The 24225-nt window shown below is 38.2% G+C and overlaps 1 protein-coding gene across 7 annotated transcripts in view; it reads right to left on the bottom strand.

Moving 5' to 3' along the window:
- Window positions 1-24225, bottom strand: part of rgs3a (regulator of G protein signaling 3a) — a 209406-nt gene that overhangs the window by 168082 nt on the left and 17099 nt on the right. For 2 of the 7 annotated variants that reach the window (XM_079606412.1, XM_079606415.1), the window contains exon 2: window positions 11475-11542. In XM_079606412.1, the coding sequence (XP_079462538.1) occupies window positions 11475-11542 (68 nt within the window). Of the gene's footprint in view, window positions 1-8192; window positions 8306-11474; window positions 11543-18670; window positions 18883-24225 lie in introns of those variants that run through there. The other 5 variants (XM_079606417.1, XM_079606416.1, XM_079606418.1 and 2 more) reach the window with 5 other exon arrangements.

The raw sequence follows: 24225 nt of genomic DNA, 5'->3' as shown, positions 1-24225 counted from the left end.
AAAGCATACAGATTAGATTATCGGTTCAAAAGTTATTAAACATTTAAGAACAATAGCCTAGTTATTTTAAAACATAAACTCGTGCCGAAACCCGTGCTTCACTGCTGCTCACGCGCTGCTCCTGCTCGCGGTGTGAACGCACTCATTGATTAACATGCACGCCAAAAAAAAATATGCGCTGCTCGCTCATGCGGTGTGAAACGGCCGTAATTCAAAACATCCTACGACCTGGAGTTAAAGGGATCCCTGGGTATAAAGTCATGCATGGCTTAAAATAACGAAAATGATGCCTCTTACTGAAATATGTAGTAGAAAACCCATCAAAGATGTATTTTATTTTTAAAAAATCACATCGTTTTATACATATTTTGAACTATAAGAGACGCCATTATTCTGATGACGTAAAATAGTTGCACTCCATGAGCTACTAGCGATATCTGTTGCTATTTTTACCACAATACATCTCCAATTAGACAACTCTGAAAATAAAATGCTGATATGATGAACACAGCTACTGAAGGAGCTTACAGGAGGCGATGGATAGAAGTATAGGTTTAAACCAAATGCTGTACCATGAATTTTTCACCACAATGGGTCTCATTCATGAAACATTCGTAAATATACGAGTAAATATGTGAGTGATCTGCGCGTAAAGAGACCTTCCCGAAAACTCTTCTCCTGATTCACAAATAGTTTGTAAACGTCAGATGTGAGAGTGAAACGTGTGTGTGTGTTAATGAATTCCAATCAGTCGCAAATGGGACGCGCGTGCACGCTCATTCTTAATTACCATAAATCCCGCCCATTAAATCCGACTGACAACTATATATGGGCATCATATTATGACACCAAACGAAAGATTTCAACATGTCTTCTCAAAAGCGAATGAAAAAAGAACAATTTCTCAGATGCAGAAATTGAAGTTTTATTATCAGAAGTTCATTCAAAAAAACACATTTTATTTTCAAGCGTACATAGGCGTATCAGGTCCTAAAAAAAGGAAGCTTGGCAGATATTACAGACGCAGTTACTGGAGTTTCATCTGTTAATCGAACAGTCCCAGAAGTGAAGAGAAAATGGTTCGACATGAAGCTCGACTGCAAAAAACGAATTAGTTCACTCAAAATATAGCCCAGCCCTATTGAGCAATTCATTATTTGATTAAAGTGTTCCGTTTGCAAATGCTATCACTGGCTCTCATAATAAAAGTAAAAAGAAAAACCGAATGTAATTACTATATATCATATTTTTTCAAAATGCTGTGTAAATATGTACCCGATTAAGGTGAATTAAAATGCAGCCTTATCAATGAGCAAAACGTTCGGATGTTAAACGCATATTTACGCGTGGCTGGGAGCAGGTGGAGATCTCTTTCGTACCAACTAACATTTGGAAAATACGAACATTTTAATGAATCCGAAAATTTACGCCAGAACCACTTTACACACGATTTACACAAACATTCGTTCTGCTCGTGTTTCATGAATGAGACCCAAGGAGTGTAAACGCCCCAGAAATCGAGGGAAATTAACATCTCTAGCGGCCGCGAGTCATGATTAGCGTTGGCATGTTCTCATCCCGATGGCATCTTAGCGTTTCTTGCTTCAGCCGTTTGTAAGCTATTTGAGTAGCTGTGGTACTAAAAGACTCAAAGGCATCAAGGCTAAAGTGGAGACAAAAAAATAAGTTTTTTCGTCCACATGTATCTTCATGCTTTTCTCATCCTATTATTGCTAAGAAAGCAATCTTACATTGCTTCTCTTGTTGCCTTTTGACTGAAAATGACAACCAAAAGCCACACAGTGTGGTATCGTATCAGCATTTTATTTTCTGAGTTGTGTTGCAGTAAAAAGCCAAAGACTATAGAAATAAGCGCCATAGCTCACGAGTGCAACCATTTGACGTCATCAACGCAGAATGTACTGTGTGTACATTAGAGGATGGATACCCGACGGGCCGGGCCGGGTTCGGACAGATATTTCGAAATTATGTTCGGGTTCGGGTCGGGCTCGGTCACATCAGCGCGATAAGGCATTGAACATTTTTAATTTAAAACGGCTCATTATGTAGGTAGCCAGTGTGCCTAATGCTTTCACTTGATGCAAACGATCGTTTTTGTGATTAAAATACATGTGAAATATTACCATAACATCCGTCTTCCTGTGTGCGGAAATTTGTTTATGTTGCTGTGACAACGAAACGCGTGCATAATGTGTTAAGAGCGCTTGTTGCTCCGCGTGCTGATGCGCTCATCCTGTGACATTTCCGAATGCCTTCCTACAGTTGCTTAATAAAAGCGGGCTTTCCACACAAACAAACGTACAATTGTCATTAGTATGAGAAAAGAAATGGGATTTTAACTGTCGGTCTCGGACATAAATATCTGTATGCCTGTTGGGCTCGGGTCGGGTTCGGTTACTGCTCTGTCGGACACGGGCCGGGTTCGGACAGAAAAAATTCGGCCCGATCCGCACTCTAGTGTACATAACAAATGGCGCCCCCCATAGTCCAAAAATTATGTTGATTTTTTTAAATAACATACATTTTCATGGGTTTTCTACTACATATTTAAATAAGAGACTTTGTTTACGTTCATACCAAGGGATCCCTTTAAGGTGAGACACTACAGGTGAATAGGGTACAATTTTAAAATAATAGATATCACCATGAAACTTCCTCAGTTGATTACTTACACAAGTTCATAAAAAAAAAATTATTACAAGTTTTTGAAATTTTTATGTTTAATTATGCAAATTAGGCATTTTCTCATTAAATATGCGCAATTTTGCATATATTTTCGGTAGATAGATCTGAACATGATAAAGCCAGGAGCAAAATTCTCTTTTCATTTTAATTACACACAAGATGAAAGAAGATGTTCAGAGGGATTTCAGGATATATGCTTTCATTACCTAGGAAATCAAAATATACTGTCCATAGCCTTAAAAAATAGATTTTTGCCATATTTTTTTTATTAAAATGTCACATAAATCAGGCCAGGAATGATTTATTAACAAATCCCTCTGAACATATCTTCATAATACTGCTAAGTGTATAACTGGAGAGTTTGCTGTACATCGGTGCTACATAGGCTGAGATGTTTCTACTGGAGAATGACAAAAAACTCATTCTGAGAAAAAGGCATTTAAAGATTTGTAATGTAAAATTTCATACTTTTTTAGTGGAAACAACTATTTACAGACACAATATCTCATCAAATCATTAGCAACAACAATACAAACCACCTAAATCACATCAAAACTTATAAACACAGCATTTATGGCCTTCAACTGAGCAGAAAAACAGCCAAAAACACACATCTAAATGTCAGAGCGCGTCACGTGATGCATATGAACCAATCACGGTGTCAGAAATTGACATCAGCCAATGAGATTTCGCTTTTACAGTTAAATGCCCATTATACTTTCACGATTGGTTGCTTATAAAAAGGAAATGACCATATTTGGATGCGACAGCATTGTAAAGGAGAGAGAGCTTTCCAACAATGTGTGTGATTAAAGGAAGAAGACAGAGATCGCGGAGAAGCGCGCTGATTAAGAACGCCAACTTTTGTTGAATTTCGGAGAAATCTACAGACGCAAATAGACAAAATGTAGTAAAATAAAGACCTAAATGTGTATTTTGGACTTTTTTCACCACAAGTCTGAAAGAAGACAATGTTTTTGCCTGCCATGTCTCGCCTTAACAGAGGTGGACTTTCAGAAAATCAAGCACTCTCGGGCACTGACCCAAATACACCTGAGGGTCTTGTCAACACAGTCTGGTTTTGATGTGCAGCTGCATATTTGATGCAGAGTTCAACAGGACAACTGCCGACTGAAGTCAGAATCAGTTATCGTCCAGCGGGGCGAGAGCGCTCAGAAGTATTCAATGCGGTCATTCAATGTGTGCTCAAAAACCATGAAGATGCCGGCACAAAAACAAAGAGAGCCTACGGGGATTCATGTTTGAGCAGCCAGAGAATCAGAGCTGAAGAAAGATGTCTCGGTGCTGCCGTCCAATCAAATGGCCTTTTATCTCCATCCAAAGCGGACAAACTACATCAATGATGGATGGTGTGATGTAGGGCCTATTGCTTTGGGATATTATTCAATTCGTAGGATATTGGGTGACCAAATCTCAGAGCAGAATACAAAGCCGTTGTGTGTATTAATCTAAATTCATGTGCTCACCTTTTTCGTTCAGCGCAATTCCAAATGCTCATATATTGTCGATAAAACATTTGCTAAAAAGCTTTGTACTTCACTCGTGTCACAATAGCCGTGTTCATAGCCGACGTCACAATACGTCACAAAACACGTAAATTTCGCAAAAACTCCCATATATCACAAAAAAGTTTTTACGCTCGCATCTGGTGATTTTTCAGGAAATTCGAAAAATGAATATTTCACAAAACTGCAATGGAAACAGTTTTTTCATATTTACAGATCACCTGGTGTACGTAAAAGTCGATCATTCTTTAGGGGTGGTATAATGCCCTGATGTAAAATATGTTTCTGATGTCCCCAGAGTGTGTGTGTGAAGTTTTAGCTCAAAATACCCCACAGATATTTTTATATAGCATTGTCACTTTTTGAGGGTGAGCAAAAACGCACAGTTTTTGTGTCTGTCCCTTTAAATGCAAATGAGCTGCTGCTCCCGGCACAGGGGGCGGAGCTTCAACAGCTTGTGCCCTTAGTAGCTCCGATTACCTCTCTCACACACACACACTGAACATTTCAAAAATATTTAGCCTTTTATGTTCAAACGGATTCAGACAATGATGGAGAGACTCAAGAAGAAGTGACCAAGCAACAGGACATTTCTGAATGGTTAGTTGATGAATTTATGTAGTTTATGTGGAGTTAACTATCTGTCATGATTCTGCCATCTAGTCCTTGTCTTTCTTTAAGTCTTGAGGCAGGATCATGACAGACCCATGTTTTGTGTGCAAGCACATGGCCTTGTGTTTGGGCTGTGTGCTTGTGTTGTCTCGTCACCCAACCCCGCCCCCTTGTTCTCCTCGTTAGTCATTATTGTTTCATCTGTATCACCTGTCGTCATTATTAGTTTCTCCCTATTTAATCCCCTTGTGTGTGCTGTCCTGTGCTGGTTCATTGTGTGTATCCTGTGAGACATTACCTGTGAGTAGACCTTCCTGGGAGTACCTTGTGAAGAACTCTGTCTTGTAAAGTCCTGATCTTGTTGTTGTTATTAGTCTAGTTATCTGTCAAGTCTTAGTGTAGTTTGTCTTTGTTTTTGCCCACCAGTCTTGTTTTGCCCCATCGTGGGTTTTGTTTTTCCCTGTTTTGTCTGAATAAAACTGTGTTAAGAGCATACTACCTGCGATTGGGTTTAAGGGTGTCACGATTTCGATTTTTAATCGAAATCGATCGAAATTAAGTCACTATCTCGATCATCGAATTAAAAAATGGAATCGTCGATGCTGCCACGCCCCCATGTCACGTTCGGTCGGCTTGTCAAGCGGAAAAAAAACATGCGTGTTGAAATGCTGCGAGTCAACCTCCTCTGGGGGCCGCACACCCGACGAGAAGCGCCGCGTCTATGACAACTCGAGGCATCGCACACACCGGACGAGAAGCGCCGCGTCTTTGACAACACGAGGCATCGCACACACCGGACGAGAAGCGCCGCGTCTATGACAACTCGAGGCATCGCACACACCGGACGAGAAGCGCCGCGTCTATGACAACTCGAGGCATCGCACACACCGGACGAGAAGCGCCGCGTCTTTGATAACACGAGGCATCGCACACACCGGACGAGAAGCGCCGCGTCTATGACAACTCGAGGCATCGCACACACCGGACGAGAAGCGCCGCGTCTTTGACAACTCGAGGCATCGCACACACCGGACGAGAAGCGCCGCGTCTTTGACAACTCGAGGCATCGCACACACCGGACGAGAAGCGCCGCGTCTTTGACAACACGAGGCATCGCACACACCGGACGAGAAGTGCCGCATCTATGACAACTCGAGGCATCGCACACACCGGACGAGAAGCGCCGCGTCGCGTCTATGACAACTCGAGGTATCGCACACCAGACGCGCGCACTTTCTCAGTTTATGACCTGCAATATGTTTATGGACATTATTGAATTAAGATCATGTCTATGTTATGAGACGCCGAATGGCGCCGCCGGTATGTGTGTGTGTACTGTACACAGAGAATAAAGTGTTAGAATTTTAAAGACGTGGCTCTGCGCGACGCATAGATTTATCTGTTAAACTGTTTGTTTGTTTGTTTGTTTGTTTGTTTGTTGTGAACTTGAATGTCATCTTCTGTGAAGAAGGGGTTACAAAGGAGAAACTATCGCAGGCTATTTTGCTTAAGTTTCCAATTGACTGAAGATATAAGTTATTGTTACATTATGTTCTTAATAAATGTTTTAAATTTGACATTTGGTGTAAATTTAAATTTGGTCTAAAAATGGCATAGCAACCTGTGCTTTGAAAAAGAAAAAAAAAAGAAAAAACCGAGAATCGAATCGAACTGTGACCTTAGAATCGAAAATGTAATCGAATCGAGGATTTGGAGAATCGTGACACCCCTAGGGTTCATCTCCCCACAAACCATAACAATATCTTCTAGTCATTGATTAGCATATTCTGTCTTGATTATCTATAAATCGTGTTCAGGGGCGGGGTTTATGTAAATATTAGGGTTGGTATGTCACTAATCCGGGAGGAATGTCGTGTAGTCTCTACCAGCCGTTTGTTGTAGTCCTTAAAAAACGATTTCTTTAAAAGCAAATATCTCCCTTTGCTTTGAACTTTGAGCGTTGTAACTTTACAGATGTTGTTTATGATCAAACAGCAACATTACACACTAACTACAGTTAGAAAAGTAAAATCATAATCAACCACCCCTTTAAAAATGGCACGGTATGTTTGGACAGAAGACGAGACAGAGTTAATTATTAAAATCATAAAAGACAAAAGAATTATGGGAATACTGGATTCTAAACAATAAAGAAATGCCACAATTTATCAAGACCTTGAAGCAGAAATGAGGGAGAAACACCCAGAAACGCCTCATATGTGCCGCTCTCCAGTATAAGTGGCTTTCCTAGCCATTAATGTTGGATAACAAGCCTATGTCTCCTTCCATTAAAAATAATGGCGAGTGCGATGGCTGGCATATACATAAACTCACCAGCATCCGTTGCCATGATTTTTTTAATGACTTATCACGCAGAAAAAAATTACATTTTAGTCACATAACATCGGTTAATGGAAACGCCGTCATTTCGCAATAGTTTTGCGCAAATCTGTAATGGAAAAGCGGCTAATGTCTACCTGAAAATGGGCCTGGTGAGAAGCTGAATGCATGTGGCATTATCTGTGAGACAAAACTATATGTGACCCTGGATCACAAACCCAGTCTGGAGTCGCACGGGTATATCTGTGGCAATAGCCAACTATACATTGTATGGGTCAAAATTATCGATTTTTCTTTTATGCCAAAAATCATGAGGATATTAAGTAAAGATCATGTTCCATGAAGATATTTTGTAAATGTCCTACCGTAAATATATAAAACATGTATTTTTGTGAGTGAATGCAGCACAATCGTGAACATAAATGCACAACTTTAAAGGAGATTTTCTCCCTCAGATTTCAGATTTTCAAATAGTTGTATCTCGACCAAACAAACCACACATCAATGGAAAGTTTATTTATTCAGCTTTCAGGTGGTGTATAAATATCAATAAAAAAATAAAAATTGACCCTTGTGACTATTTATGTGGTCCAGGGTCACATATAGTTGTATATAGACTATTATTTATATATTTTGAAGACAAGAGACCAAGTTGCACACACATGCCACAATACTTGGTACACAAAACACGATAACGATCAATGGATCATTTCTGAGTCTGAATGAGTAGAACTTCCCAGACTTCCTAAAACAGCAAGTTAAACTCAATCAATAATAACACTGCAAATAAAATGGTCCAAATGTGAAAAATGCAACCTTCTTTCTACATTGGGATTGACACTTGCCCATGGGGACTAAATAATATATGGTTATTATCTGCATAATTGTCATAAGTTAGTTTAAACATTTTGAAAATATTAAGTTCAGTGCAGGCTGAAGGGTTGGTCGCAGGCACACACAATCACAATCTCATATCCTTTTGTCAAAACATTGAAAGCTGGTACTCACCCCTGCAGTATTGTATAATGTCTATCCTCTACCACAGATCTGCCTTATGTTTTCTAGTTGTGCTGTAGTGTATGTCTCTTACGTCTCTTACGTGCAACAAGAGGAGAAGCACCTCCTCCACTGTCATTATCTCAATAAATCCTCTTTAAATCTACTTTGAGAGTTGTCCTAACTTAAATATATTAAACAATTAGACAGATCCAGAAGCAGCTTATCTTACATGTCTACCCTAACCCAACCAACCTACCCTTTTTAAGGTTTTTAAAAAGTTTTTTTTTTAAACCACATAGTATTAAAAGTTATATATATATATATATATATTAGTCCTGCTGTGTGCTTTACATCACTCCATCCAACGCTTATCATTGGCTACGTTTACATGCAACCAAATAATCTGTTAGTAATCGGATTGACGGTTCAATCAGACTGAAAAGCCTTCATGTAAACACCATTATCAATCCGATTGAGCTCGATCCGAATGAAATTTCGATCGGATTGAAAAGGGTAATTCATTCCTTTTCTAATCCGATCAAGAGGACATGTAAACACTTGATCGGATTGAAAACTGAAACTGGAAAGGACTGCACATGTGCAATGACGTATGACGCACGAGCAGTTGTTGTTAAATTTAATGTCATAATTCTCCTACCACTCATCGTCTGTGAAGTGGAGCAGAACTACGTAGTTACACTTTATTTTGGGCGCGGGAAGGTTTTTTTTTACTGATTGATAAATATAAGCAGCACGGCACAACGGTTCATGTGCTCGTCGTCTCCTACTCAGGAACATTAAATCTGCTCTTTAGAGGGGTGGTCGAGTACGATTTCACTTTTCTAGCTTTAGTTAGTGTGTAATGTTGCTGTTTGATCATAAACAACATCTGCAAAGTTACAACACTCAAAGTTCAAAGCAAAGGAAAATATTTGCTTTTAAAGAAAAGGATTACAACAAACGGCTGGTAGGAACTACACGACATTCCTCCCGGGTTTGTGACATCACCAACCCTAAAATGTACATAAGCCCCGCCCCCGGAACACGCAGTCCATGTTGAGAAGAGGAAGAGTTGTTGTAGTCGAGCACATTTGTGAGTTGGCTCCAACTTTAGAATCCATCTTTTCACATGCAATAGAAAGTCACTCTGTGTGCATCTCACAACAGTTCCTATACGAGCGATTTATAGATTACCATGACAGAATATGCTAATTGAAGATAGTTAACTCCACATCAGCAACATAAATTCATAACCATTCAGAGACGTCCTGTTGCTTCTACATGTTGTCACTTCTTCTTGAGTCTCTCCATCTTTGTCTGACTCTGTTTAAAGATAAAAGGTAGAACATTTTCTGTCATGTTAGTGTGTGTCTGAGGTAATAAGAGCTGCTAACACACACAAGCTCTTGAATCCCCGCCCCCTGTGCCGGGAGCAGCAGCTCATTTGCATTTAAAGGGACAGGCACAAAACGGTGTGTTTTTGCTCACCCTCAAACAGTGACAACTTTAACATGCTATATAAAAATATCTGTGAGGTATTTTGAGCTAAAACTTCACACACACACTCTGGGGACATCAGAGATGTATTTTACATCTTGTGAAAAGGATATTTTACCATCCCTTTTTAAAACAAGGAAAAGAACCAATGTAGGAGAATAGTGTGCAAACACTGGGTTTGTATATTCGTTCAGTGTGCGCATGTCAAAAAATCTATTCTTATTAGAAGCTTGTGTCATATAAACGCACGCATCAAACCGATCACTTTAGTGTTCGTGTAAACACTAACATTGGATTCGTCATTTGGAATGAATTAATTCCGATTGAAACAAAAGGTGTGCACGTAAACACAGCCATTGTGTGAGACTTGTGTGTGAAACCCATTCCATAAAGCTCCCGCCGCACAGTATTCGTGCTGATATTAATGCCAGTGGAAGTTTGGAGCTCTTCAGCTGTGGAATCGGCACAGCGTTGCCGACTTTTACGCACCATATGCCTCAGCACACAGTGACCGGTTCACTCTGTGACTCTACATGGTCTTCTGCTTCGAAGCTGACACTTTTTACAGTTGACCGTGAAATGACATTGCACAGGTGGCATCCGATCACAATATCATACTTGAATTCAATAAAAGCTCTTCAGAACCACCCATTTTTTGCACAAATGTTTGTAAATGCAGTCTGCATGGCTAGGTGCTTGATTTTATACAGCTGTGGAAATGGGTCTGATTGATACACCTGAATTCAATCATTGATAAAATCGTGTCCCAATACTTTTGTTCATATAGTGTCAAATGAAATTTGAGAGCTAATAGAGGCCAGGGTTAACAGAGAATATTAACAAAAATGTTGGCCTGTTCCTCACATAAAGCCACTGTGCAACGTATGAGTCATATGGGTTTCCTTTGTGGTGCTTTTTTTGTCTTTTTTGGAGCTTGAATGCCAATGATCACTGTACTGCAAGTTGCATTGTCTGAAAAAAAAACAGTGAATAGCTTGATTTGTGTTCCAAAAAAGAATATGTGTGACCCTGGACAACAAAACCAGTCACATGGGTCAATTTTTTAAAATTGAGATGTATACATCAACTGAAAGCTGAATAAATAAGCTTTCCATTGATGTGTGGTTTGTTAGGATAGGACAATATTTGGTCGAGATACAACTACGGTATTAGAAAATCTGGAATCTGAGGGAGCAAAAAAATCGAAACATTGAGAAAATCTCCTTTAAAGTTGTGCATTTATGTTCACGATTGTGCTGCATTCACTCACAAAAATACATGTTTTATATATTTACGGTAGGAAATTTACAAAATTTCTTCATGGAAAATGATCTTTACCTAATATCCGAATGATTTTTGGCATAAAAGAAAATTCGATCATTTTGACCCATACAATGTATTGTTGGCTATTGCCACAGATATACCCGTGCGACTCCAGACTGGGTTTGGTGATCCAGGGTCACATTTGTTTGGAAAAGCAGAGGGTGAGTAAATGAGTGACAGGTTTTTACTCAATTGAGTCATGTGCCAATAATTAAGACAATAGTGGAGATTTTTGCAATGTAAAATCCGATCAGTGGTTGGGTTTACATGAGGATGAAGGTCCATGCATCTTTTGTTGTTTCGACTTGTTTATGTACTTAATTTAGCCAATAAATTCATCAAAGCAGCTGCAGAGTATTTGTTCAACCAAATATTTGGACATTTTTAACAGTGCACCATACTCAACATGCTAGGGTCAATCTCAGACCATAAGCCACACACACAACAGAAAAAGGGAAAGTTGGCACTCACCGTTAAGCATTGCATATTCTCAGGGTTTGCCGAGTTGGAGACAGCAGCATGGTTTGCTGTAGCAGCTTCTGAGGAGATAAAAACAAAGGAGTCGTGGGCTGTCTCTCTCTCTCTCACACACACACACACACACACACACTTGCCACAGAAAACTAACGAAGCTTTGTATGGGGAACGTTTTTCCATGTTCCTCACGGTTCTCCTTGAAAGTTTTTAATCCTGTGTTTTTCTTGTTTCTCTCCAAAAAAAAAAACTTTCTCTCCTTTTCTTATTCTATCATCTGTCATTGCTGTGGATGCAACAACTTGCCCTGCCCAATAATGCCCTTTTAAGCATTCGAATGATTGTTGTTATGACTCTGTTTAAATTATTATTTAAAGACTTATTTCCAAAAGATTCACCCTGTCTATTCACTTTATTTAAAACTTGCTATTTTGCACTGTACATTTTGTTGGCTCCTCCTAAGACAAACAGCTTGTGATGTCCCACATTTGTAAATCCCATTAAGAGATGTCTCAAGTAGAGATGCACCAATTTCTAAATTTCTCAGTCGATGCCAACTATTCAGAATGATACCTGCACTATATCGTTAGATTTTCTTGGGAAAACAAATCTCTCCCAAATAATGCTGCAAACTATACATGGAAACCTCTCATTACTGTAAGTGCATTATTATAATATTAGAGGTTAAAATGAACAACAGCGAGCCGTTACATTGCTATTTATTTTCAGATAAAATAATATCATAATAAAATAATAAAATAATAATTACACAATAAAAATTAGGCAGATTTCATAAATAATTGTCTTAATGGCAAATTTATTCAACATAGGTATTAAGCTCATCTCTATTGTCTTTTATATATAGCTAAATACCGAATCGTGAACACTGGAAAACTTTCCTGAGGTAAACGCAACATGACACATTGTTCACAAGTTGTTTTATCGATGTCTTTCCGCGGTTAAAACACTGATTGAGCGATCATTGACATGGTTAATTTTGGTAACTTTTACTGTATCTTTCAACATACCTTTTGAGGTTTGTTCATGTTTTTCGAGCTATATAACTTGAAGAAAAGAAGACACCGTCTGAACTGAGGCGATACAGCGATCTGTCACATTTAAGAGCATCAAATCGCCATTTATTGTTTGAATTTCGTGAAAACGGACAAAATTTTAAGCTGATACTTTGTTTCTTATCACAAGTAAGATTATTGGATGGGAGACGTGTAACAAACAAGTAATGTTTAGTGAAGGAAAAAAGCAGACCTGGCAACCTTGGCTTGAACTACGGGTGATTTATAGTGTCAAAAAGACTATTTGGGTGTTTGCAAATATCAATGACGTGTTGTGTGGGCGGAGCCTAGTTGCCAAAAATGACAGTTCTGCAGTAGCACTCTATGGAAGCCACGTAATAAAACAATAAAAAGGTAATTTCGAGTTTATATCTCATGATATTAACATGATTACATGATATTAACTCAATATTCTGTCTTCTACCCGTCAGAATTGCGGGTTTATATCCCGATATTATTATTATTGTGATATCAACTCTGAAAAAAGTCTGAATTGTGAGATAGGCCTATAAAACGTTATGTTTAATGTTACCAATATAAAACGATATAGGTTTAAATATTATTTCATGTTGTAACTGTAAATCTATTATGCCCCTATGAACTGCATATATGAATTATGTAGATCTATTGTTTAAATTTAAAAAATTGTAGAATAATAATCGCAGGTTTCATCAGTCAATTCTGTGACTTGCAACCATAAAAGTTTAGCTTCACAGAGCGTCTTCAACGACGGTATTCAATAAATATGGAGACCATCTTTTTTGCATTCTGTTTCTGACATTCAAAGGCAACAAGACATTTTTTTCTCTTATTCCGTGGATTTTTCCCATTTTCCTCCACTTGTTGCACTGTTTTTCTGCGTAACTGTGACGTCCGCTAAGCTTTAAAGTTGCTATTTTTTTAGTTTTTACTTTTAATTCATTATTGTGGGGTTAACTTGCCCTAAATTCAACACAAGAAAGATTTTCTATACACACACTGTATGAGTTGCAATCTGGAAAAAAAATTCCGCTCCCTTTTGATTGACAGGATATAATCGGCCCTGATCATCAGCTGTTTTTAAAGTCCTATCTAGACGGGATTAGATTTACATGGAAGGTGGGATAATATAATAGTTACCAGAGCTTCTTTAAAATCGCCTGAAATTACCGTCTCATTAATTGTTGAGGATCTTTTTCTGGAATGCGTTCAGGACCTAACCCATCTGAGGGTTGTCTCGTCCCCTCCTAAAAATATAATTAAAAACCATGCTGTGTATTGTAAATAATATAATGATATACTTTACATAATTGTGTAAGTAGTAAAACAATACAAACGCAAACGGGCCAAAACTAAGTATGAAGGCTGTCCTGGCTATTTTATTCACTTTAAACATTAGATGAAGAGTTTCTTTTCTCTTTAATACAGATGATGCTTATAAATTAGTCATGACAAAACAATTATGATAGCTGATGTATATTTCTATGTTAGCGATTATAACTTTACCTAGCCTGTTTTGGTAGCTTGTTTAACGGATTAGTTCACTTTCAAAATAAAACATTTACTCACCCCCATGTCATCTAAGATGTCCATGTCCATGTCAAAAAGAAATGAAGGTTTTTGAGGAAAACATTACAGGATTTTTCTCCATATAATGGACTTCAATCGCAACCAACGGTTTGAAGGTTCAAATGTCCGTCTCAGTGCAGCTTCAAAGTCTCGACACGATCCCAGCCGAGGAATAAGAGACTTATCTAGCAAAACGATTGGCCATTTTCTTAAAATAAATAAAAATAGTACAATAGTCTTGTCCTATCTCTGAGATGCGCCACGCATTACGTCATCACGTTGGAAAGGTCACGTGTGACATCGTTAAACATCCAGGATACGCACACGTAAAGACCATTTAAAAAACATAAACTGACATAAATACGTATAAATATGTGTCATTCAACATACAATAACTTTGAACGGTCCTCCTTCTCTAAACTTGTAAACTTCCGACTACGTCACGTGTGACCTTTCCAACATGATGACGTAATGCGTGGTTTATCTTAGAGATGGTACAAGACCGGCATTTGTGGTTATTAATAAATAAAAAATTTAATGTGAAAATTCAAGCTGCACTGAAACTGACATTTGAACCTTCAATCCATTGGTTGGCATTGAAGTCCATTATAAGGAGAAACATCCTGGAATTAAGAAATCCTTCATTTCTTTTCGACTGAAGAAAGAAAGACATCTTGGATGACATGGGGGTGAGTAACTTATGTACGATGATAAGCCTGTGTGTGAACTGATATTAGCCCAATATTGTAGATCTACCGTTGTGTTGGGTTTTGCTCAATATGTCCAACTTGTATCTATCTTGCAGTTGAATATCTAAGTAAGAGACGTCCTCTGTCCCAGGCGAAACCTAAAACACTATGTGGAAGATGCAAGATAATTGAATAATTATAATATGACCGCTTGGTGAACCTATGAACCTAAATCACATTTAAACAATTACTGCTTTGTTCACGGTCTCCATGCTACACTAATAATAGTAGTAAAGCTTTCCTCTGTGTATTATCCTCACGAACACAATTTTGGCTGTATTATTTTTGTCCCCTTCAAAAATTGCTCTTGAGAAATGTTATGTTTATTAAACATAATAAACATAAAATTGTTAGTGTGTTTAGATAAAATGTACGCCCATGTAAACTTTACAGCATCTTTTACCTTCTACAAAATGGCCTGTAGAAACAGCAGGTAATAGTAGTTTTGTGAAACTTGACAAGCTAGTAAAAGAGCGCTCCGATTGATCGAGCGCCGGTCGTTATCGGCAGATAATAACTTTATAGTTTGATCGATGGTCTCTATAAAGACTGAACCGAAGAGCCGATCAGATGACGCAAAACTCGTGAGACAATTGTTCTATGCGCAGCTAAATTTACTTCACTACATTCACCGGTCTGGCAGTTTTACCTGGTGTCTGAAAATGACAATAAATTTGCAGCGTCTTTGAGGAGAGCAGAAACTAGCGCTGTGTGATTTTAGTGCATTTCTTTCTTTCCTCCCTAAAAGCCCAAACCCGACGTCCAAATCAGCTAGACCAGAGATTATCCTAAGTCTTGTTGCTAAACAGTAGGATGTGCTCGATAATAAAAGGAGTTATTAAAACTGCCGTGAGAGGGATACCGTTTCCTTAGCGGCTTTCTGTGTGCGCAGTGAAACACAGACGAGCAACTTTTACATGATGTGAAGGCCAAGTATGGTAACCCATACTCTGCATTTAACCCATCCAAGGTAGTGCACACACACATTAGGAGTGGTGTAATAATCCCACACACACACACTGCAACCCATTGACAAACACACACCCAGTGCAGTGGGCAGCCATTTTTGCTCCCATGGAGCGATTGGGGTTTAGGTATTTTGCATTAAGAATCGAACCCACAACCTTGGGTTAGTCTGACACTTTAACCATTAGGTCACGACTGCCCCTTGTGCATCAGGTTTGCGGTTAAAACCAGTTTCAAAATATGTGAAAACGCCCAGCTTGGTGAGTTTTCGCTTAAAATCAGAGCCATCATCAGAGGTGCTCACAGTGCTGTTTGTTTCTAACGTTCATTTAGTCACCATGATATCAAAATTCACATTTGTATGGAATATTATGACAGTATTTATTACAAATGATTTATCCATGCACATCATTATTTTTATTATCCATGTTCCTTGTAATCTTTAGTCAAAATATATTTCCCTCCCTCCACAATGACATCTCTGAGTGCCACCTGTCAATCACATGAGATCCACCAATAGCAAACCTGTCAATCATGTGGACTTTAAGTCTGGTTTACACTATCCACAGACTGTGCATGCAGCTCGAGGCATTTGTACTTGACATATTTGACAAACAATTGAATTGAAGCAACACGTTAGCTTTTCATTTGCAGATTTGGACATGAAAGGCCATTGCAGGAGTTCAATTCATTTACAATAGCATCACAGTAGAATATAAACTATTACTGTTGTGCCGCCCATTATTTTGAGGCTTGTGAACTGAGATACTGCCGTGCAACACATATCCCTTCTGTCCAATGTCATTTGTTTGGTCGGATCAATGTGGGGGAAAAAAAATTCTAAATGAAAATGCACAATTTGCTTATAGAAAAGCAGAAATACTCGGGTACACAAAATTCAGCACTGTTTTTTACACTTGCTTGTCATGGAGAAAATTTAAAGATGCCAAACATAATTTATGTTTCCAAACAGCCATTAGTCAATACTAATCAGATTTGTGTATTGCATCAAACTACAAAATCTCCACTGCTGAAGTTAAAGGGTAACTGTTGCCAAAATTGAACCTAGGCTCTTTTTGTAAATCTACCCGAGTTAAACTTTGGTGTAAAAGCATAATTAGAATGGAAACGCCACTTTTAAGATTGACCGTATTTTCGTTTTAGGTAAAAATGCCTTTTGAATGGCAGTGCATGGGGCACTTCTATGATAGCATCAAAATCGCTATTTTTAAAACACTAATGCGGTGCGACACAACATGAAACTGTGCTGGAAGTGTCACCAGGGGCTCTACACATGAACTTGAACATTAAATTAATTGTTTGTGTACACAAAATTTACTAAAAGAAAGGTTTTGTACGACTCACTTTATCAGTCTTTCCGGTGGCTGGAATTTTGTCAGTCATACGGTCAATCTTAAAAGTGGCGTTTCCATTCTAATTATGCTTTTACACGAAAGTTTAACTCGGGTAGATTAACAAAAAGTGCCTAGGTTCAATTTTGGCAACAGTTACCCTTTAATAAGTCCCCCTGTAGTCAATAATTGTAACCCTAAAAACTCATCTTTGATCACCAAAATGACGTATAAAAGTTTTTTTCTGTGAAAGAAAATGCTTTAAAATATCTTGAATGTAACTCGACACCCTTGCCTCATTTAGCATACGCAGTTCTATGAATATGCAAATGAGCCCCGCCTCCACTCACTCACTCACTCAGAGATCCACCGGTTGACGATCACACGTTGATCTGATTGGTTACAAGGTAGTGTGTGACGTCAGAAACACCAGCGATTTCAAACCGTGTTTTTGAGACTGTCTTTGGTTCACTGCAGTTTTAAGCAGAAAATACTCAGCAATGCTGTCGACTTATGAACTTACACATGATTTGTCTTAAAGCGTATTAAAAACACCACATAGACACATAAACAACATTAAAAACTTGATTTTCACCAGAGGGGGACTTAAAATGTTACTACTTGTTTAAAAAGTATGCAAAATGTAATGTTTTCTTAACGCACATTATATAAAGCACTGTATAAATAAATGTGACTTGATTTCTTATTGTCATATTGGCAAAATAATCTGTTTGTGAGCGCCACCAAGTCATAATTGTTATGTAACTTCATCGGCTCCAGGCACTGTTGGACCAAAAGCACAACTCTCATTGGCATTCATGTTGATCTGAACAGACACTTTAACAGTTGTCGACTGAAAATGCATTATCGTGACGACGATGAACATTCGTCTTGATGTGAACAGGCCTTTACTCTCACACAACCCATTTTTGATTATTTAATAAGATTTAATTAAATTTTAATAAGATATCTTAAGAATGTTGGCTGGTTCTCACAATGTAGATAACTTCAGGTTTTAATTTCCTGAAGGCTACACATGCAAAACCTGACCCACACACTCACTCCCTGTGTGCAACCATTATGCAATCTACCCACACTAAAAAATGCATTAAAGAGTAGCATGGCCCACTTCTGCCCAGAAGGGTATCAACAATTTAAAAATGCTTAGGTAACTTGAAAATTTGACAGAGCGAAAAAATCAGAGCAAAAGAGGACACGAGTGACAGACAAACCGAGACAGATTATTAATGCATTCATGTTAATCTCCTCAGACAGTTAGAAGTCACTGACATACTGGCATACAACCCAGCCACAGAGAAAATGTCATAAATAAATACAATTATGTATATATAATATTAATAAAATAATATAAATGTTTCAATTAATTCACCCAAGGGAAAATAATACCAAGAGAACAAGCTTGCACCTCACCAGAATAGATGTGACGTTAATCTAGACTCCTGAGGGAAAGAAACACACACCAGAGACGCAGACAGATCTCTCACCTGATCACTGATGTTCACACAGATGTTGAGTGTGTGGAAGTTATTCCCTCAAACTCAGTTTCAGCAAACATGAGCAGAAATGATGTTGCTGCTGATTCTCTCAGCGAACGCTACAGCGCGCGCGTGTGTATGTGTGTGTGTGTGTGATTCTTGATGTTTGCCTTGTCTGACTCCCTCTCTCCATCCATCCCTCCATTCTCTCTCTCTCTCTCTTTTTTTTTCTTTCTTCTCTCTCTCCCCGTAGAGTATGTAGCCCCGCCCCTTTTCAGCGCTGCACTTGTTGTGTTCTGTCTTCCGGTTTGTATTTCCACAGCATGAAAGTAAGATCTTACCGATTTATGAATGAATGAACCACTCGTTCATGAATACATCCGCTTCAAACATTACAACGCACATGATAACTTTCGTTAACTCTACAATAGAGCTACCGCAAAAAACATAAGTTTCAAACACAATAAAGATGGCTGCCAGCTTGTTTCTCTGGCACATGCTAATCCCATAGACAGTATGGCTAATCCTCCACTCTCTCTCGATTTTTTAACATGGTTTAATGCAAGTAAAGTTTAAATGACTTGTACAACCAAGTTAAATATATATATTTTTTAAATAATACGTTTTTGAAACGCACCAAATTTAAATTTTTCATTTCAGTTTAGTGACTTTGTGATTTTTTTTTTCCCCCTTGTGTAAATTTATATTTTCCAGCATATTTATTTTTTAAGTTTTAGTATTTTTTAGGGCTGCCAAGTTAACACATTATTTGACTATTTAAATGTGTTCAATACTGTTATTTTGAATTGCAGTTCATTTTCCTAATTTGACAAGTACACTTTTACAATTGTTTCCTTCTGTTCTGTTTATGATCCAGTGTAATTTTACTCTTTTATTTTAGTTTAATTATAGTTATACTAATATTTTGAATTAGAAATATTTTTATTTTCATGTAAAAAAAATAATAATTTTTGTTATGTGGTTTTGTCTTTGTACTCGTTTTTAGTTGTTGTTTTTAAAATATTGTTATTTAGGTTTAATTTCTTTTTATTTCAGCTTTAGTTTTTGTTTATTACCAGATAATAATTTTTAGTGCTTCAACTTATTGCAGTTTAGGCCATCCATAAATTTCATTTAGTTAACGTTTGTTAACTAGTATTTATATATTTTTTTATTTCAATGAACAGAAATGTTTTAATAGTGTTAATAACCCTGGTGTTATCAGAACAGTTGGACAGAGTTTTCTTTTTTGTGTGTGTGTGTTATAATGAGTGGACTGGATTTTGTTATTTTTAATGTTTTGCTTTGTTGCCGAAGGCAGGACTTTCTCTTGTGTACAGATGCATTCTTCAATCTAATTTATTCTGCAGCTGCAAGTCAAATAACAAACTGCTTACAAATGTAACCCCCCTCTATTGATATGCATCCACAGAACTACATCTGCAATTTTGTTGTATTAAAATAAGTTATATGTAGGCAGATTAGAGGTGGGAAATATTTTTAAAAAAGCATTAAACATAAATAAAACATTTTTGAAAATCCGTTTTTGATCTATGTTACGAATCCACTGACCAACAGAATCCTGAGACTGAGACTGAGAGTGGAGATATGATGATGTATTCATTTTATGCACATCAGTGGGTCAGGAAGAATATGAATCATGAATCATCAGTGTGTAACGATTTAATGACAACTCATGTTGTGTCAAATAAATAGAAGGGGGAAAAAAAATATAATTAATTTTTTTGGGACATTTCTAATTCTTATTCACTAACCCCAACTTTATTTATAGCTCTAAAATATGCTACAGCAATAAACCTCCTGATCACAGATCTTTTGTGCCAAACAGATTTTATCCCATGGACACGGACAATAATCGTCTGTAAAAGCATCTTAACAGAGCGGACAGATATATCTGCAGGCGAGGGGGAGGGAGGGAGAGAGAGAGAGAGAGAGATAGAGAGAGCGGGGGGGAGAGAGAGAGAGAGAGGGAAGAGAGACAGAGAGAGAGGGAGGGAGGGGAAGAGAGACAGAGAGAGAGGGAGGGAGGGAGAGAGAGACAGAGAGAGGGGGGGTGAGAGAGACAGAGAGGGAGGGAGGGAGAGAGAGAGAGAGAGGGGGTGAGAGAGAGACAGAGAGAGGGGGGGGTGAGAGAGAGAGAGAGGGAGGGGGAAAGAGAGAGAGAGAGAGGGGGGGAGAGAGAGAGAGAGAGGGGGGGTGGACTGACAGATGTCGGGCAGAGACTGAGAGAAAACAGAAGATAATAGAAGAGAGGAAGATGCAGGAGGTCGAGTGGGTAACTGTTGGAGTCTCTCTGTGATCCCTCATATAATCTGCTAATTAGTAAATTAAGCCAATTAAATATTCATTCAGCCAGACGCAAGCTCCAGCATAATCGCTCAACTCAACCCACTCATTCACAGAAGAATATAACCCTGAACATTTATCATGAACATTTATAAAAACAGATCTGCCAGTTATTCATTCAATTTATAATTACTTACCATCCCTGAATTCATAAATCTGTAAGATCTTACTTTCATGCTGTGAAAATACAAACCGGAAGTCAGAACACAACGAGCGCAGCGCTGGAAAGAGGGGGGCAACATTTAATTATTTACCAGACATTTTTATTCAAAGCGACTTACAAATTCTACATATAATAGAAGAAATGAAGGTGGTGGTCCTTCATCCAGCAAGAAATGTCTGTCAGGCAGCCTGAGATGCGAGCCGTCGGATCTTCTGTCAGGAATGAGAGGTAGAGTTGTGTGTCGTCAGCATAACAGTGATAGGAAAAAACAGATTTCTGAATGACAGATCCTAGTGATGACATGTAGATGGAGAAGAGAAGTGGTCCAAGCACTGAGCCCTGAGGCACCCCGGTAGCTAGATGTTGCAACTTCGACACCTCACCTCTCCACAACACCCTAACGGACCTATACCTGAGAGGTAAGACTTAAAGCATTGGAGTGCGGTTCCTGAGATGCCCTTCGTCTTTAGGATTGACGGGAGGATCTGATGGTTAAATGTGTCAAAATAACGAGAGCAGGGCCATCTGAGTTGAGTGGCCGCCTTTGAAACCAAACTGGTTGTCGTCCATGAGGTCGTTCTGATATTATTAAACCCTTCTGCTTCATGAAGCTTTGAAACATTGACTAATCTTTTGTTTCAAATGAGTGGTTCAGAACTTGTATCAAACTCACCAAGTCACATGATCTCTATCCTAGTAGATATTTCACCGGCCATCATCTAAGCTAACATGTACAGTCATGTCCATGTGGCTTTTATTTAAAACATCCAATGATTTTTAGTTTCAGGATATTAGTTTCAGTGTAATATTTTGTCACAGAGCCTTTGTAAGGACATTGAATAAAAGCTTTTAAGTAGGCTGTTTTATATAGTTCGTTTTTTACTTATTTATTAAATTGTTTTAATTTTTCATTTAACAGTACCATTTTCACACATTACCCACTTCAACTCAAGTAAAAATTCTCTGTGCTTTTTATACTCCAATATTTATGTTATCTGTGTGAGACTGGCTTCTTAAAGTTTCTCATTGTTATCCAGACACATAGTATATGTCTATCCACAGAGATTCACATCAGAACATCACGTCCCATCATTATTCACAATATTCTTTCATCTCTGGCTTTAGGCAAGAGCAGAAAATCTCTTCCATCTTGCATCATTCCACAGATGTGAGTTACTTTATATTGTATTCTGGAGGAATGGAATAACTGTACAAAAAGTTCAAGAATAATTCAGTTTCCAGCCCTTAATCCTCAAAGTCATAAATCTGATATGCAATAATAACTTTAAACCATATGGAAAAGTCCTGGAAGTTTAATAAGTTTATTCATCTTTATATAAAATCATTTTAAATGCCTCTAAAGATCAAGATGGCCGGGCCCTTAAAGGGGAACATTTCAAAACAAAAACAATCCCTGGTGAAAGAAAATATATATATATTAAAGGGATACTCCACTTAAAAAAAAAAAAATAGGCTCATTTTACAACTCCCCCAGAGTTAAACAGTTTTACCGTTTTCGAATCCATTCAGCCGAACTCCGGGTCTGACGGTACCAGTTTTAGCATAGCTTAGCATAGATCATTGATTCTGATGAGTCCAGTAGCATTTCTTTCAAAATAACCAACGAGTTTCAATATTTTTCCTATTTAAAACTTGACTCTTCTGTAGTTAAACCGTGTACTAAGATCGACGGAAAATGAAAAGTTGCGATTTTCCAAGCCTATATGGCTAGGAGCTACTCTCACTCCGGCGTAAGAATCAAGGAACTGTGCGGCCGTACCATGGGTGCAGCCGGCGTAATGATAAGTGGAATTAGAGCAGTAAATGTGGCACATTTGGTGAGGTGAGGGGGGAAACCCTGCAGTATTTTCTTGTGTAACCTCACACACACACACACACACACACACCAGAGGAATCTGTGTGTCCCATGCACACACACAGTTCAGAAGAGGTGGCTGCTCTCTGAGGCATTATGATGTCAGGCTCCTGTTCATTGGCTGAGGGAGAGATGATGGTATTCCCAGATTTACATGGCAAACAAGAGCAATGAAACCAGCAGAGATGAAGAACCAGACATGCACTGTTGGCTCATGACATGTCTTCTCAATAGAACATAAAATTACCAAGAACACTGATAGTTCTTCATTAAACACACAACAAAAGCATAAATTAATTAGAAAGCCAAATGAATACCTTCCTGAATGAGAGGAGCCAGGCTTCTGGTTTGAAGGGGAAAGTCAATGCTTAATGGTTTTTAAACTTTAGTTAGTGTGTAATACTAGAGCTCAAAGTTAAAAGCAAAGGGAGATATTTTATTTTAATGAAATCGCTTTTTAAGGACTACAACAAACGGCTGGTAGGAACTACACAACATTCCTCCCGGGTTAGTGACATCACCAACCCTAATATTTACATAAACCCCTGAACATGATTTATAGATTATCAAGACAGAATATGCTAATCAATGACTAGAAGATAACTACACATAAGCTACATAAATTCATCAACTAACCATTCAGAAATGTCCTGTTGCTTCCAATACAATCTTCTGTTCGTGAACAGTTGTATTTCATTCATTAATCTGACTATGCATCCGTGCATTTAATTGCCATTGGCTCGTGTGATAGTAATATGGATCTTGATAGTATTTTAAGTTATATAATTGATTCTATAAACAACTATAAGAGGTCATTTTCGGCTTTCTCCGGCTCCCTGCACCGGGCATAATCCGAAACCGGAAGTGTCTAACCACACACTCGCTCTTCAGAAATCAAACATGGCGGCCACGTGCAACTAGTCCATCAGGTGCACGTCTTTTGATTAGAAAGTGTTCAAAAATGTGTACGGCCTCCATGAACAGGGTTAGGAAACACCGTTAACACTATGGAAGCGTGTTCCCGGCACAGAATAAAAAATAAAAAAGGTAATTGCGACTTTTTATCTCGCAATTCTGACTTGCATGATATAAAGTCGCAATTGCGAGTTATAAAGTCAGATTTGTGAGATATAAACTTAGACTAAACTAGAAATAAAC

This window comes from Phoxinus phoxinus (assembly GCF_949152265.1).
Source record: "Phoxinus phoxinus genome assembly, chromosome: 3".
Taxonomy (NCBI): domain Eukaryota; kingdom Metazoa; phylum Chordata; class Actinopteri; order Cypriniformes; family Leuciscidae; genus Phoxinus; species Phoxinus phoxinus.
Note: the sequence above shows the minus strand (reverse complement) of the source record. Positions and strands in the feature narration are given on the sequence as shown.